Source organism: Sander lucioperca, chromosome 14 (genome assembly GCF_008315115.2).
Source record: "Sander lucioperca isolate FBNREF2018 chromosome 14, SLUC_FBN_1.2, whole genome shotgun sequence".
NCBI lineage: Eukaryota > Metazoa > Chordata > Actinopteri > Perciformes > Percidae > Sander > Sander lucioperca.
Window position 1 is genome coordinate 20,563,912 of NC_050186.1, and position 17,741 is coordinate 20,581,652.

At 38.1% G+C, this 17,741-nt stretch overlaps 1 protein-coding gene and 1 long non-coding RNA gene across 4 annotated transcripts; both read left to right on the forward strand.

Moving 5' to 3' along the window:
* The first annotated feature begins 7 nt into the window (after positions 1-7).
* On the forward strand, positions 8-11,462 carry LOC116047128 (cilia- and flagella-associated protein 69). 2 transcript variants are annotated; one of them, XM_031295666.1, is made up of 23 exons: positions 8-504; positions 1,661-1,720; positions 1,810-1,875; positions 2,219-2,328; positions 2,422-2,498; positions 3,172-3,342; positions 3,922-4,074; positions 4,322-4,496; positions 4,766-4,889; positions 5,013-5,061; positions 5,178-5,299; positions 5,405-5,636; positions 6,103-6,255; positions 6,346-6,461; positions 7,147-7,265; positions 8,030-8,111; positions 8,235-8,427; positions 8,976-9,113; positions 9,457-9,533; positions 9,910-10,107; positions 10,479-10,565; positions 10,661-10,744; positions 11,273-11,462. In XM_031295666.1, the coding sequence occupies exons 1-23, from the start codon at positions 409-411 to the stop codon at positions 11,435-11,437; spliced, it is 2,847 nt and encodes a 948-aa protein (XP_031151526.1). In that variant the 5' UTR covers positions 8-408; the 3' UTR covers positions 11,438-11,462. The 2 variants fall into 2 exon arrangements, with proteins under 2 accessions (XP_031151526.1, XP_031151527.1); XM_031295667.1 differs by having other exon boundaries at positions 3,172-3,270.
* A 789-nt stretch (positions 11,463-12,251) lies between these two features.
* On the forward strand, positions 12,252-17,189 carry LOC116047136. Of its 2 annotated transcripts, none has more exons than XR_004895081.1 (3): positions 12,252-12,514; positions 14,343-14,429; positions 15,921-17,189. It is a non-coding gene; the product is annotated as an uncharacterized LOC116047136 (long non-coding RNA). The 2 variants fall into 2 exon arrangements; XR_004104334.2 differs by having other exon boundaries at positions 12,310-12,570.
* The last annotated feature ends 552 nt before the right edge of the window (positions 17,190-17,741 follow it).

Below are 17,741 nucleotides of genomic sequence, written 5' to 3' on the forward strand. Positions count from 1 at the left end.
TCGTGTTAGGATTAGTTTTGAGCTCCGCTGTTTGCCGTAGTACACGGTAACTATGGCAACTGTAGTAACGTTACACAGTCAGACTCGGGCAACATGAAAACAAGCAGACGGAGATGCTGGACGACTCACGTTACTTTTTACATGTTTTTTTTAACAGAGTTTTGTTACTAGACACAACTCAGGTTCAGGTTATGTTTCCGTTAATATTAGCTCGTTGTTTTTAGTAAACAAACACCGACGTTAGAAAGTAAACTTGGACGCGTTTATAATGTTTATAACTGACTCTTTTAACGTTTAACGTTACCACCTGGAAGCAAAATCATTTCGTGAGGCAAACATTCAAATATACCGACAATGTTTAAAGTAACGTTAAGACGTTAATGCAAAAAGTTCCTCGTCATTTTGGAAATGGATTCAAGCAAAGTTTTGCACAGAAGAAAACCGGACATTCCTGTAACGTTATTCAGACCAAGAGCATCGGATAAGAACCAGCATATTCAAGAGGTAAACAGTTCATATTCATCTAACGTAGCTAGTGGTGGAACAAGGGTTAAGATCTCCTCACATTAGCAATACCACAATCCAAAAATACTCCACCACAAGTCTCACTCAAAAACTTAAAAAGTAAAAGTACTATAAAGAAAATGTCCTTAAAGTACTCACTATGCAGCCAAAATAATCTATGTCGTTTTGAAATAAAATGGAAATATGGGAATATGCACCAATAAAGTTCAATATTTATTGAAAAGGGACATTGGGTCCAATTATTGATATTTTATGGAGGGGCTCAATGTCAAAATCTGATTTTAATACCTTTATTATTTCCGTTTATGCTCACATATTCCTCAAAACATGTGTAGTTACTTTATTGATTTATTATTTATTATTAACTAATTAGCAGACAGCAAATCAGTGACCAGATAGTCCTTTAACACAGGAGAGTGGGTTGGTTTGATGCTTTGGGCAGATATTAAGATGCCATGTGTAGTCTAATGTGTGAGCTGTACTTGATGGGTAGTAAGAGGCAACTGGGTACATTTCCAATTGGTTAATTCAGCGATGCTGATTTTTTCAAATATATCCATTATATACAGTATATTTTATATGAATACCTGTATAGATTTTTAAAATATTATTTAGACAATAGATTGTATATTATCACATTTAGTTGGCAAAAATTTAACTGTTCTATCTACATAAAAGTGGAGTGACCTGTTGCAATTTTAAACATTACCCTAATTGCCAGATGGGTCAAAGCTCTGAATTTGGTTATTAAGTCTAGAAACTATAAAAAAGAAAAAGAAAAAAGAGGGTTAAAAAGCCTTTACAAAATGTTGGACCATACTGTATCCCTTACCTCTATAATAAACTATGGATCTGGAAATAAAGTGCATTTACCTAATTAAAAAAAATTATAAAATAAGCTGAAGAGTGCTTGTGGATGCTTTTTTAAAACTCAAAGAAGACTTGGAGACATGCAACAAAATATTACAAGAATGTTTGCACATTGTAATGCAAACCATTTCGTCAAATCTTAAGAATACGCAATATAAATGTATTTCAATAAATAAATAATTGTGACAAACTTGTGTTCAAGTCTGTCTATCACCAAAGAAGTGAGACAATGTAAACTTTGAACTAAACTGTAATTTCTCAACAGATCAGTGTTAAAAGTCTTGAACTCATCAAGGTGATTCGTCTTCTTGAAGATCCTTTGACAGTAAGTTAAACATGAATGTCATCAGACTTTTTTTCTGTTTCCAAGTTATGTTATATGTAATCATACTGTATATTCTGTTTTTACCAAAGGCTAACTTGAAGGAGAGGCACCTTTTTGTACTGAAGAAACTACTGAAGAGGAACCAAATTGGCTTTGTATCCTTTGTTCTGGATTCCGTCTTCTGATTTCTGATTATGCAGACTTCTCTTTCCAAAAAGTGTCATACACACTGCAGCAGATTGTCAAATTTTCCTCATTACTGTCCCCTGGTGCAGTGATGGAAATAGATTTGCTCTCATGCAACCTGAACACAGAGCCAAACGTCGTTCCCAAGGCTCTAATTTACAGCTGTATCGCTGTTGCTGTCAGCATTTTCCCTGTTAAGAAATAACCTTAGTTACCATGGTGACTCTTTCCCCATCACTTCCCCTCCCTCACTGGGAATTATCTCTGTATAAGCTTGAATTTTTTTTTTTATACTTCTTAAATTATTTCAAGCTTTTGAAGGACCTCACAGGCATTGCCAAAATACTCAACATCTGTGCTGAGAAAGTGACAGATCACCCTGAATATGTGCCAGTTTTGTGTGAGGCACTTCAAATTTGTAGGTAAAAAAAACTCAAATATTTCAAGCCTACATGGAAAAGACTGATGTTTTTTTTGTTGTGACATCATCCACATGTTGATTTGCTTCATCTCAGGCTTCCCTTCCTAAAGGAGAAAGCATCTGATGAGCTGAACTACGCTCAGGACGTCATAGAGTTCCTCTCTCACATGGGTACACGGATCACTTAAGTTTTACATTAAACTGTACTGTAGCACTGTCTCTTTTGGCAAACATAACTTAAACAGGAGTAAACAGTTAATTTTCAGGACTATTTTCAGTGGTGGATGAATACACATTTGGTGAGTATTTCCTGCAGCAGGACAAGAGATTTGTTAACAAAAACATATATGTATAATATCACCAGGCTTACTCATATTACATGTATTGTGTGTCAAAGTTACATTATTGTGGTGCGACCTCTAGCTCACCCAGTAAGAGCCTGTGCCCCATGTAGGCTGAGTCCTCTGCAGCGGCCTGGGTTCGAATCCAACCTGCGGCCTTTTGCTGCGTGTCATCCCCCATCTCTCTCCCACCTTTCCTGTCTATCCACTGTCACTATCAAATAAAGGGAAAAGCTCCAAAAAATAATCTTTAAAAAAAGTTACATTATTGTTGTGTGGTAATGCAGTTGTTTTTGCAGTGACATGCTTGTGTGACTTTTTAATGCAAGACATTACAAAGTCCATATTATCCTTCATACAGTTTTTACTTGATTTCTGTTTCTACAGTTTGATTTTTGCTTTACATTGCTCAAGACTGATTTGGTCTTTTAAAGAAGAAAGTAGTTTCTCCCGACAGGAGTGACGATGACGAGTGACTCTGACAGATGTGTTTCTCTTGGCAGGCTGTCTGATGAGGGTGCCAGATGCTGAAGTGAGGCAGCACATAGTTGAGTCTGTGAAATCATTCTACAGCTGTGTGGCTCCTAAACAGCTGCTTGACGGTACGGACCGTCTCACCAAGCCAAAGCCTCGGACTTTCCACTCTGACAACCGATTTTCTAGACTTTCACCGAGTGAGGTTTTCTCATGGCTTCTGTGGTGGCATGCTTGTGCCTTTCTTTCTATTCTTTTTGTTTGACTATTTCTTTCTTTTCTTTGTGTGTGTTTTCTTTCTTTCTTTCTTTCTTTCTTTCTTTCATGTTTTACCTTTTTTAGAGTCTTACTGATACATCACAAGGCTGATATGATGAACCGGTATTGGCTTATCAATCTGGCCGAATATAATCGTCAAACTCATTGTTCAACCCGAATTTCCCCTCTAGGGATCAATAAAGGATTATCTTATCTTAAAACAACTTTGTACATACACACTAAAACAGTTTTGTATACATAATATAATTAATATTGACTAAAATGTTTTTGTTCTTTGGAATCTATTGTTTTAATTATATTCACTGTTTTTCACAAACATTGTCATTGGTGTTGTTCCTGTTCCTCCAATTTCCTTTTAAGAGGCACTTGTAAACAATAATGGGTTATTTTCTGTATTTGTAATTGTTGGTTCTCTTGTCTTCTCTTCACTTTGTTTCTTGCTGTTCACATCTTACATCCAAAAATGTATCTTATTATCTATTTTAATGTGTGTTCTGCAGGGCTTCAGCCGACCTCTCCAGGCTACAAGCTGCAGCTGCTGGAGCGCAGTGACCTGGCTCAGACGTTGCTCCTCTCCATGGCCGCTCTGGATAACCAGCCCGCCATCAAGCTGCAGCTCCTGCAGACACTTCAGATCCTCTCCAGCTCCTCTGGTCAGTAGCTGATTTTATTCTGGATCCACTGAGGTAGTGGAGGAGGGGATCTGTCAGACATGTCAATCCAACCTCCTTCATTAGATAAAGTAGCCAGCTCTCAAGTGCATAAATCATCTCATGACTGAATAACAATCAGACAAACAATCAAAACAGTGATTTTAAGTGTCCTTGTGTCAATGTCAGCAGGTCAGTGGGTTGTTTTTATCATCAATCACATCAATCGCATTTCATTTTACAACTGCAGATATGAACTGTGCGTTAATACTGAATGCACGAGGAGCGGAGACGATCTGTCTCCACATGAACGAACCCGACCCGTCCGGTCAGGTCCTGTTCCGCTCCGCCGAAATCCTCTGGAACCTGCTGGAGAGAGGCAGCGAGGAGGTCACTGCTCAGCTCAGCAGCATGGAGTGTGTCATGTATGTCTCCTGTGGGCTTAACATGTTTTCATATGTGACTGATGAGGACATTGTGTGCTTGTAGAGTTAATTTCTTTTAATGACTTTTTATGTACTTAGGGAGAACAAATCCTGAAATCGATAGAAACCTAAAATGTTAATCCCTTTGAATTTATCAACAAGCTTCAAGGATGAATGAATGTCTACCCTCTAAACATTTCAATACTTTTGTGCTCTCATTCTGTCCAACGAGCTTTTGGATATTTACTTTTTGTTCATTTGTTCATTAGATCACTGAAAGAAGCGTTTTTTCACCAGCTGATGAGCGGTTTCCGACAATCTGACCTCCAACTCAGAAATGATCTGCTTGTGATCACAACTCTCATCGCGGAAAATCCAAACTCTCTGCTTATTGTGAGTACAGGATAGGTCATTGTATGATGAAACCACACTGCAGCTGATATTTATAGTCACATATTGAGAAGGTGTGTAACATATGTCACCACAATTTGCTTGACATCATGTTTCTATTTTTAGGAGAGTTCATTTGCCAAACAGCTCATGGTTTTGGTCACATTTCCAGAGAGTGAGGCCACTCTTTCCTTATACATCTTTCCTAATTTTTAAATTTGAAATATTACAGTACAAGTACAGTTACATTACATCTTTTATGATAACAAAAATGCTTCCTTTATGTTTTAGTGAAAAGTCACAACCCTTTGGTCCACAACCTCAAGCTCACCTACAATAACGAAGACTTGAAAATGAAGAAGTTGCTTTTGAATCTGTTGGTTTTAATGTCAAAGGACTTAGGTGCCCTGCAGGTCAGTCCCACACTCTCAGTGTCACACTTAGTGTCTCTTTAACTGTTTGACTAAAGGTCACATTTTTAACACCCTGCATGTTCCCTCTATGTTTTCTTCTCATAGCTGTATAAAGAGGAAAGTGTTATGCTTGTTCTGCTGACGCTTGTAAAGCCGCCTGCTGCCTCGTCTGAGCCTCGGTCAGCTTCACGTCAGTGGTCCTCCGTCCAGCAGGAGGAGCTCCAGCTGCAGGCGCTGGCAGCCCTCTCCACCCTCGCTCCACTCATGTTGGATGACTACATGTCCTGTCAGGGAAACGCGTGTCTGCTGCTCATTCTGGACTGGTGCGTTGCTCGAGGTGAGGATGCTGCAAAACACATGTAGAGACAAACAATTCAATTTCAATTCAATTTTTATTTATAGTGTCAAATCACAACATAAGTTATCTCAGGACACTTTACAGATAGAGTAGGTCTAGACCACACTCTATAATTTACAGAGACCCAACAATTTCCCCCCAAGAGCAAGCATTTGGTGCGACAGCAGCAAGGAAAACCTATCTAGCAAGAGACTAAAGAGAACCTGTCCTGTATCGGAAATGTCAAAGGTCAAACTCCAACATTCATGTGTCCTGTCAGAGTGCCATTGAGCAAAACATGAGTCACCGCTCAGTGACTTCAACTGCAACTACCATACAACATGTCACATGCAAACAAATACAAAAATTGGACGCTGTAACCCCATTAAAGTGCATTTTTTTCCCATAATTTGAGTATTGTAGTCTTTTTTCATTAAACAACAGTATACTTATATCTTTCCTCCAGATGCTCTATTTGGTCAGGGTGACACGGGAGAAAGAGGCAGTAAGAAGGCTCAGATGCGACATTGTATCAGAGTGCTGAGATCTGTGACGTCTTTAGGTGAAGACTCAGTCCACCTGGACCTTTGTGATCAAGGAACCATCAACCAGCTCCTCGGTAAATTTTATTAAAACGTGCACAACATCAGCAGAAATATTTTACTTAATAAACGTGGTCAGTACAGACGTACCTGTTGTATTTTCTCAGGGATTTTGATGCAGATGGAAGCGAGCCCTGATGAGGAGGATGTAGTCACCCTGGAGATAAAGTCAGATATTCAACTGATACTTTCAGCCCTCTGTGAGAGCGACATGCATAGAAAGGTAAAGCTGAGATTATGAAGCCGATAAAAGCTCCTTTTAACTAACCTGTTGAATTACAAAAGTCACTGTGAGACAGCTAAGAAGTTTAACTTTAACTTTAACTTACAGCCACTATGTGACTTTTAAATTCAACTTTCAACTTTATTTTGTCACCGGAGGGCAATTGGTTTTACAGCATACAATACATGAAAAACAGCATAGACATACAATACAGAAGGATATGGGGGGTGACTATGTGATTATACCATCTTTCAAATCCGTTTAAAAGATGGGACAAGTGAACAAGTTTTTATCTGTAAAAAAAAATAACACAATGCCGGTAAAAATTGATGCGGTCAGTGTTGTTTGCCACAGTGTCTTATTTGATACTACCACTTGGTTACTGCCAAAGAAAGACATTTTTAAACAATTTAAACATTACTGCTTTAATCAACATATTAATAAATGTAATGTTTTTGCTTTAGAGCTTCAAGTGAAGCTTTTTCAATAATGATATATTTACAACTTACTGTTATTTCATCTCATTTTCACTTCAAACACTAATATGATTTTACCATTAAACTTTCTTTATGTTTATATTTATATTTGTCAGTCAGATCTCATGCTCAGATCACAACATTACATTTTCAGTTACAGTTACAGTGACATACAATATCTCCATACTGACAGGTGTTTTGTACTACAGGAACTATTTGGATCAGAGGGAGTTGAGATGGCAGTTCACTTCCTGAAGAAAGGCTCCAACAAGTTCTACAGCGGTCTGGGACACAACAAGCTCATCCTGTCCACAGTGGACTGCGTGTGGTCAGTTCAGCTAAACCTTGGCACACTTTCATAGATTAACTTGCTAACTGTTTGAATTTATTCAATTCAATTTTATTGTCATTAACACAAAATGTGCAGGCACATATGTAACGAAATGTAGGCTTGTTATTTATTATAATGAAACATACCAACAAATGCCCCATTTACACTTGTCATGTCCAGAGTCAGTTTACAACTGGCCACATCAATGTGTCTTCCTTAGCTGAAGGCATATTGATGTCTCTGTTAGTCATTATTTCTTTTCAGGATCTGAATTAAGACCCAGACCTTGTGTCCTCGTATGGTTTCAGAAATCAGATTTTAATCTGTCTAATGTGTCTTGGTTGCATTCAGGCGTCTAACTATTGTTGAGGACTCAGAGGTCTTTGGTTAAATATCTTATGTTTATCTTTATATAAGATAGTAATGAATGTTGTTGATTTGAATATTTTCTTAAACTTGAACTTAATCTCTAGGAAAATGTATATTATTTAACTTCATGTTCAATAAAATAACAATTTAGGTAAGAACATGCTAAACTCTCATCTCCTTTTGATTGCAAAACTATTTACGTCATCCTTATACCCTTTTATACGTTTTTTAAACTTGGCTTTTCCATTGTTGTATAGCTTTCTTAACAGTCCAAGACACATTAAGTGTAAATACAGTATAATTCACTTTTGGGTTTTGGAGAATTTGGGAGACTAACGGGAAGGAAAGCACTCATTGATTCTCCACAGTTAAGAAAGTTTGTATCCCATCAGGTCCTGCATTGTGGGTTGCTACACCACAGAAGATTACTTTTTGGCGAAAGAAGGGGTGTCTCTTCTGTTGGACTTACTCAGTGTAAGTAGCTGATTGATTTCCAATCCCTGAAGCTTAACTGAAGTTATTGTTGTATTTGTGTGTCTATATTGCACCAAAATATTAAAAGAACTGATGTGAAACTGTTTGGGTGTCTCTCTTCAGTCAAGCCCCAGATGCTTGCACTGCAACGTCCTCGCCACCCTGCTGGAGTTATGTGACAACCCCAACACTCTGTCCTACATCCTGAGCTGGAGGGACGGCGGCGGTCAGACGGCTCCCAGTTTCCTGCTGCAGCTGTGGAGAGACGAGGAGGAAGAGCTCAGAGTCAGCCGAAACCAACACGGAGGGATCTCAGGTCAGTCTGCAGACTTCAATCAGAATCACAATCAGAAAAAAGCTGAATTGCAGTTGGTACTTAAAAGGAATTTGCCTTGGTGATTGGTGCATACATAAACAAACAAACATATTGAACATTAATATGAAATATTAAGAGTCAATGTCAGTGGGGGTCTGGGTCCTTGTTGATGAGGCTGACTGCAGGTGAGGTTTTGGTCCCGAGGGACCGCAACCTTCTGCCAGGGGGAGAGCTTCAAACAGTTTTACAATGTTTTACAAACAATAATGAGTCAATGACAAGACTGTGAGGGAGTACAGTTAACATACATCTATGAAATATGGCAGTCACTTGTATCTAGACTGACCTGTTGGTTGGCAGATCATCAGGTGTGACTGGGAGTAAACGTCAGCCCTTAACTAACATGTTTCAACTTATTGTCTGAAGTAGATAGTACACCAGAGCCAGTCATACTTTTCACATTGTAGAAAGTGTAGGACAAAGTGTCAACACATGCCAAGCAAAGGATTAACCATTTTAACCGGGATTTTTCACTTTTTGACTTTAAGATCCCCAGAGGCCCCTCCTCAGTCATTACCAGCAGGAGGACACCCAGCGGTCATTTCCTGCTAACGTACAGAGTGCAGCAGTGCTGGAGCTATCAGAGAACCTGCGGTCAAAGATTTACTCCATCTTCTGCAAACTTGGTATGAAGTTATTAAAGAATTAGACCGGTAAATACAGTGTCACTTATTTAAACAATACATCTGTAAATATGTAGATAATGTTGTTTTTATCATGTAGCCTAGAAGCTGTAGTCTAAAACATGTTGTAGAAAACAAAACATATGTCTATATCATTTAAAAGCTGGATGGGGTTTTGACATGCAAGGTCAGTGACCGCAATGCTAAAATACTGTAATGATGTATACAGGAAAGTATGACAGCCTTGATAAAAATTAACACTACAGTTAATTTGCAAAAAGAGATGTACAGTACACTGACATTTTAAAACTATGTTGTGAAAAACAATAATTTGTTACTTTTGCAGGTTTTCAAGACCTTCCTGGACTGTCAAGAAAACATCATGTGACTTTGAGCATCGTCAGGAGATATCTGGACTTCAAGGTAGAACTGCTGTTTATTAAGCAAAGAAAATGCCAGTACTGGGTATGAAATTAGTTGAATTTGCAGCAGGATTGTTACATTTTTTTACACCATCAGAATAATTTGAAAGATGTTGTAATCACATTACATTACATGTCATTTAGCTGACGCTTTTATCCAAAGCGACTTACAATTGCTATATATCAGAGGTTGCACACATCTGGAGCAATTAGGGGGTTAAGTGTCTTGCTCAGGGACACTTTGGTTGATGTATCGCAGTGGGAATCTAACCCAGATCTCCCGCACCAAAGGCATGTGTCATATCCACTGCGCCAAAGACTTCTGTTTCAGACACAGAAGCACTTTGAACATTGAGGTGTCTGTCGTGTTGCTGTAGGTCGGTGAGGTGTGGGAAGAGATTAGCAGGGAGCTGAGTTTGGACGGCGTGACACCGATCTCCCCCGATAAGGAGGCTCTGAGTGTGATCTGTAAGATTGCTGAGGACACGGCGAGGAGGGTCGCAGCAGAACAAAACAGAATCCTGGAGCTACAGGAGAAGGAGGACATCAGCGAGGAGGAGCTCATGTACACAGAGGTGCTGAGAGTTTAATGCAGTAACCACAAAGAGTAGACGACTGAAATAAAATCTGTGAAAGTCAGCTGAAGATATTTGTTTTTTTTCATGAACCACTGCACAAACTTGAATGAATTAATCTGGCACAATTATCCCAAAATACACCACTGACAGATCAGTGGTGTATTTTGAGGCAGATCCAGACTCTTCCAAAGCATTTTCCAATTTAAAAAACAATTAGATTTTTAGAGCTTTGACAGAGTGCACGTCTCTGATTGCTGACTGGTCACTGAAAGTAATTTGTCTATGAGACTTCACCTTATTTATGTAGACACAGCAGACATCTTGTTTTCATAATCTGAATGTTTTTTTTTGGTGTCTTGATGTTGCAGATTAAGTCTCATTGGAAGCAACGGGAGCTTACAGCCAAGTCATGGGACAGTTACGTTTCCAAGACTTCCAACTATGAGATCCTAAAGGTTTTTATCTTTAACATCCGCAGATATAACCTCAAGTCAGCATCGCTGTTACAAAGAACGGTGTTTTTATGTTTTGCTGCCTTTTTTTTGTACAGGAAGTAAAAGCACAGAGGGAGAAATATCTTGAATCATCTAGACCAAACCCAAAGCACGAGGATGCTGCAGTTCATCTTACAGAGGTCTCTCACTGACACACAACATTTATATTACAGATTTTAAGAGGATTGAACTGCTCACTGGCTGTAGGAGATAAAACCTGCAGTATGTTCAGCAAGGTGGTGAAATCAGTTTTTCTGACAATAAGTAAGCAGACTTTTACTGTCCTCGACTGGCAAACAGGAGGAACTGCAACAATATCTTCTGCACAGCTCTTTCACCCAATTTATCAAAAATATCTTGCAGTGTAATTTGGGGATCTTTTGTTGTGTCTGGTTCACAAAAGAGCCTGATAAAAGCCAGAAATCTCAACACTTGGGAAAGTAATCATTATTGAGGAAGTCATTATTGCCAATATGTTATTTTTGTGCACTGAGGCTATAAAAATAGTACTTGTTTCACCTTAAATCCTTTTACAGCTGCAAGGGAAATCAGTGCAAATATATCTACCAACTCTCAACTCACCAGCTCGTGACAAAGAGCTGTGCAGAACAACAAGAAGATGTACTCACCGATGATTTACACATGCTGTGTTTTGCTTTGTGTTTCAGCATTTCATTGGAAAGGTGATGTCTGTAGAGAGGACAGATGCTCAGGGGCCCGCAGGAGTGAAATTGACGCTGGCCAGAGCTCCCATCAAGGCTGCAGGTCAGGACGAAGTGGGACCCACAACACAGGACCCAGAATACTTCAGCACTGTATCTGTAAAAGAATGATGTTTAATACAAGCCCTTTACATTATTATTGCACCTTTATTTTATCTTATAGAGTTTAATCTACACCCAACACAAAACAAACCAAACTTTGCAGCACATTACTAACATGTTATCATGAATTGTTGTTTATTTCTCATAGCTTCTAATTCCTTTCCCAGCGTCTGTAGATACTGAAGTGTTTTTATGGGACATGAGACTGGAGACATGAGGTCACTTGATGTGCACAATCAGAACCTTGTTGTCTAGTCCACCTCCAGTCCTCTTAAACAGACACACACACAGTGCATCAAACTGACTGGCCTTTGTGGCCTAACATGTCTTATTTCAGCACGTCTGATGCAAAGTACAACTGTTCATGTATATTAAATAACTAAAACAGCGTAAGTGGTTTTTCAGATAATGTGATAGGTAATTTAAGAATTTGATTTGTAAACTTTTTTTTCCTACAACATTCAGATCATTAAACATATAATTAAAATGTTTAGATTTGTTTCTATGCATTCATTCTCCAACATGCTACATTTATATAACCAACAGAGCAACATGAACAGTGAGGCCCTGAACAATGTGGCAACATGGAAACTGAGGCCTTATGTAACATCAAAATAACAATCACTAAATGACTTTAAACATACAAACAAAAGTCTAATTCTATCCAGTAAAAGTTAATCCTCATATGTTTGGCAGCTGTGGCACCCAGGTCCATTTACGACAGTTGTTTAAAAGTATTTTCTCTGTAGTGTTTCTGGGTTACGTAAGTCACTGCAGCGCATTAACACACATGTTCCTTCAAGCGTGCAACACGCTGCACAGAGCCTCTTCTTCTCTCTCTGCTCTCACCCATTTTACTGGCTGGGTGACCAAATCATCTCTGACAGGCCGCGGCTTTTCATGCAGCTTTGTGAGTGTGTGTGTTGAGCCCCCGTCAGACTGGGACGTTCACACTGTACAAAAGAGCAGGGACACACAGGAGCCTCTTCAGTACGACAGGCTGCCACTGTTTGTTCAGGCTGCTGAGGGGCTTCACATGCTGCCTGTCTGTCTGCGGGTGCTGAGCTGCTGCAGCTGTCGATGAAGGTGAGGGTGAGCGCTGATGGTTGCTCATCAACTCCCTGAGGACTCGTTAACTAACTGTGAGACTTTGTTTTACCTAAAGACTGACGAATAACTCTGCTTTTTTGTTACAACTTGAACATAATTTATATTCAACTTGGTTTCATATTCACATTTTAATTAGGGTTGTGCCATATCATATTGTTCACGATAATACAGGTATAATTTTTTATGGAAAAAAAATCATATCGTAATAATGGCAATATTCCGACTTGTTGACTTATTGCCTGTTAATTTAGTAACTATTTAGATGTACTCAGAGAGATTTTCTTTGTTTGTTTTTACTGAATATTTGAAGGCAAACGGTTAAAATGTATGCTGGCATATAAAACCATAACACTTATTGCAATTGTATGTTCTTGAAATTAATAACGTGTTAATATATTCAGTATTTTGTCATCAAGAATTTTATTATCGCAGATATACCTTGAAATATCGTGATATTATTTTAGGGCCATATCGCCCATCCCTAATTTTAATGACATTTAAATGTAATAAATTCAAATATTTTAAGAGTTTAAAGCAACGGAAAATGTCAGGTTTCAACAGGCAGAAGGAGATATTCTCACAGCTTGAGTGGAGCTCTAACTACTTTGTGTTTAAAAGTTTGTGTTACAAATAACTTATTTGGCTTCTGTCTGTACTAACAGGTGATTAAAGTAAATATAACTAAACACAGAGAGATGAAACTGTATTTGAAGGTATGACAGTAGATTCAACATTCAACGTTCTGACTGAATATTGATTAGAATATTACTGTTAAAAGAAGAACTGAGATGACTCCTGATGAAAAGCTGTCAAGTGGAAGTACTAAAGATTGTGAGTTTTGCATTCAGTGACCCTCCATAGGCTGAGCACATCCGTAAGTTTTGCTTTTATTTATTTAATTAGTTTATTTGTCAGGGACAATGTACAAAATACATTAATCTTACAAAAAGATGTTTTGTACCAGAGTTAGCTAATGCTAGTTTCCATCTGCAGTCCCCGGGCAGGTGCACACAATAGTAAAACATTACATTACAAACAACTGTCAGTAGCACTAACAAATACATGCAAGATTAGTTAAACACTAATCAGATGTTTAAATAAAAAACCATCACAGCCTAAAATATATACAACATAAAAGTAAATTACAAAACAGTTTTGTTTTAATAATATACAATAATAGTCTAGATTATCTGCAGACGGCAAAATGTCTCAAAATACACTCCTTTTTTAAACCAGTGGTTTAAGAGCTCAGGTTCCTCACGGGTCTCAACATGAATCAAGTCAAATCAAGTTTATTTCATCCATAAAAATGGAAATTACAGTGCTCATACCCGCCTTAATGCCCATAAAAAATAGAGCATAAATACAATACAATATATACAATATACAATACAATACAATATATAAATACTGTACAGAAATTATAAAAGTGTACGTTTAAAGTGGTTGTTGTGCTGTGACTCTCAGGGGTCACAAGATGATAAAAAGGACAAAAACATTCCTGCTACAGAAACGTTTTTGCACATTTTGTCTGACTTTACCTCAACAAAATACTGGGTAGTTTTACTTTTTCAGATCATTAAAGAAAAATACACATAATACAATCTAAGGAGAGGAATTCACTCTTTGGTTGAAGCGCTCACAGTTTATAAAAATATGCAACTTGAGAGAAGAGGTTACATAGAAACAGCTTTGTTCGGGAACTACTGATGTAAAAACACCACCTTTAAAAACTTTTTTTACACTTTCTACATTGTAAACATAAACTTGTGGAGGAGTGATGACAATGTTTCCTCCCTTGCAGAAAGGTCAGCTCGTCTGAGGAGCTCCAAGAGCAGAAATGATCATCAGACTGGGACGACTGACACCAGGATACTTCCGTCTCCTCCAGGTCGGTCACAACCACTCAGAGCACAAAAAGTATTATTTCTCTCTTTATGTTTTATTTGACTAGTCTCCATAGCTGGAGCATTTCCCCAAATTGTTTAGTTTCACACAGAGAAATATGATGTACACACAGATAAATCAATCCACTCTGAAGGTAAACGTATTTGGTGTTAGTACTTGACAGATTATCTTCATACACATTTTATAGAAATGCTTTAAATTGAGGCAGAAGTGAATTAATATTTTAAGAGCTCATCTCAGGAGGTTACGTTATGTAACCTGTTCAGACTCACCCTCACAGCTCGTGTTGCACATAAGAGGCTGCACGAAAGAGTCTTTTCTGACGCTGATACTATCATTTCAGTTTGCCAAAGTCTGACATTAATTAAACTCTATACATACTTAAACGCTTGCTGAAAGATCCCAAACATGCTGACACGATAACAGGGCTTCTGTAGGTCCAGTTTTTGTACTGAACTGAATGAAACAATTCAAACCAGCAACACACTGAACACACTTATACCAGACTCAACTGAGGACAGACAGAAGCAGAACTTTAATGCAGCTGCCTTTATTAACAGTGATGCATTACAGAGTCACCAACTGCAAACCTTTGTACTGAACTGAAATAAATTTGACTGAAGCGAAGTGATTTGTATTTTCCACCTCCACTGACTTTTTGGCTCTGTGATGATTTACAAGGGGAAAGCCAGTTTCAGACCAACAGGAGGATATGGTGGGAAACATCAGTTACAGACGAGTACAAATGGAACAAATACTATATGATATGTTGTTTAATTGTCAATTTAAAGCCACTAAGTGCAGAATTTGATCATTTCCAACTTTGTAGCCAAGAGTCTACAGCCATTTGACCTAAATGCTAACGTCAACATGCTAGCATGCTCACCATGACGCTTAAATGCTGATGTTTAGCAGGCATAATGTTGACCATGTTCAACATTTTAGTTCAACATATTAGCATGCTAATATGTTCTAATTAGCATAACTCAACACAAAACAGCTTCAGGCTGATGGGAATTTCATTAGTTTTGCAGGTATTTGGTCATAAACCAAATTATAATATTGACTTGGTAATGTTGCTGGATGGAAAGTCACCAAAGTTATTACAATTAATCCTGGAGGAACATGAATATCTGTCCAAAATTTCATGGCAATCCCTCAAGTAGTTGTTTTGATGTTTCAGTCTGGACCAAAGTAGTGCATACACCCCCACAAAACCCCTACCTCGAACTAGGAACACTGAGTATGAAGGGCTGAACTCAACACCACATTTTACCAGGATTGTCACAATCAAAACATATGCCATTACAATACGTTTTTAAGCTGCCATATACACATAAACATTATACACATTGTGGCCAAAATGCGAAAAAAAAGTAGCATACTGTACTACCACTTTAACTGCTATGTGATCAGACTAGTGTGGTAAACTACTGTCTGTCTGTCTTCATCTCTCTGTCCGTCCTGTCTGCAGAGGCAGGTCTCAGGTGAGGTCCGGATGCAGCCTCAGAGTAGTCTCCTCGATCCCATCGCCATGATGATGGCCACAGTGGGAATGGGAGTGTCTCTGTACAGCGCCATGCAGATGGCAGAGAGGGTCCATATGAAACATCCAAATGCCTGAGATTAGTGAGAAGCCATGTTGGCAGTTTATGTGGCAGATTGTTTTTTTGTGTACGTTGCAGAAGGTTTGTGATGGAGGTCGAGAGGGTTAATGTGTTTGTGGTGTTGCTTGAAGGAAAATCTAAGTGTCCCAGGAGAAAAATGTGAGTCATTGCTCAGTCCCAGCAGGAACATTTGGTCAAACAATTTACACTTTCTTTGCAATCTCAACATTTATAAGCAATATAAGTGAGCCTGCAGTTTGACCACTCTGCATATTTGGTGCAGGTTGCCTTTAATTTCATTAGTGATTGTATTTTTAATTTGTCAACAAAGATCTCAGCATTAAAGTTAGACCTGCAGCCATTATTATTTCCTGCTTTTTATAGGACAACAAAACATGTTTGAAAATAACCACAGAAAATCAAATACAATAATTAAGAAGGTAATTATCTCAGCACACAAGCTTATTGTATTTATTGAAATTAGTCACAAACACACTTTTTTACATAGGCATGGCGAGTTCATTTGATGTACCTTATTTTATGTAACTTTCAACATCAAGGTAATTCAAACGGCTTTACATAAGATAGAAAGGCATTAAGAAAAGATATAAAAGAAACACAATGCCAATAAAAAGACATGTGGGAGACAGTGCTAGTAGCATTTAGATGTTGAACAGAAGATGCTCGAGAATGGAGCCTTGAGGAACTCCATACAGCATTTTGAAATGCTCAGATGTGTAATTACCGATGAACACAAGTGTCTCTCAAATAGGGTTCAAACCAGTTTAGGCCAGAAAGTCCTAACCAGTGTCATCTTCAAAATATTTCTCTTCAGTAATTTGTTTGTTGTACTTTAGCACCTTAATGTTTTGAATTTAGATTGTAAATCCTAAAGCACCAATACCGCTTTGAGTATTTATTCACGAAGCAGACTATAAGCAGCTAAATTTAAAGCTGTTTTCATCAGGGCATCTTGAGTTTGCTAAATGTCAATTTTCATGTTTGTACTAGAATTTAATAAAGGGCTTGTCTGTAGATGTAAAATGCCACTAAAAGAAATTCAAATGATTTACTTTGTATAGTAACACATTTGGTAAATTGATGTAATTCTCAAATAAATATGTTTACAGATTTGACATCTGTGTGCAGACTTCTATATATTGATGTTTTGAAGGTGTTTTTTGTGACATTAAAGAAAACTGATTGCATTTTAAACATGCTTCAATTTACCACTGTCTTTTCCATGCATGCGCGTCATAGAAGCTGGATATAGAATAGAATCAGAAATGATGCTATTATCAGGCTCATGGGCAGATACTACTTTGACCCTGGTTTTGGCACTATGATAGGCCTCAAACAAGCTGCTCCATCAAATGTCTAGGTTTAGTCTATACATTGTTAATTGTGCTATAGTTGGATTTGGAAGCTGATTAGATTAGATTTACTTTATTGTTCACATCAATGTCTTTGGCGTCTCCCAAAGTACAGCAAAGATGCATACAATAACGTTGGGCCCCTGGCATTTTTGTGCTCGGCCCTAATAAAACTCACTGTACACGTATATCGCCTGTAAGATGTCAGTGTTGTGTTTACAGCTTGTTCTGTTACTCAATTGATGAAAAAAATGCAGGTTTTGGGTAGCTGTGTCAAGTGCTACAACTTTAGTAGGGTTATAACAAAACCAGGCT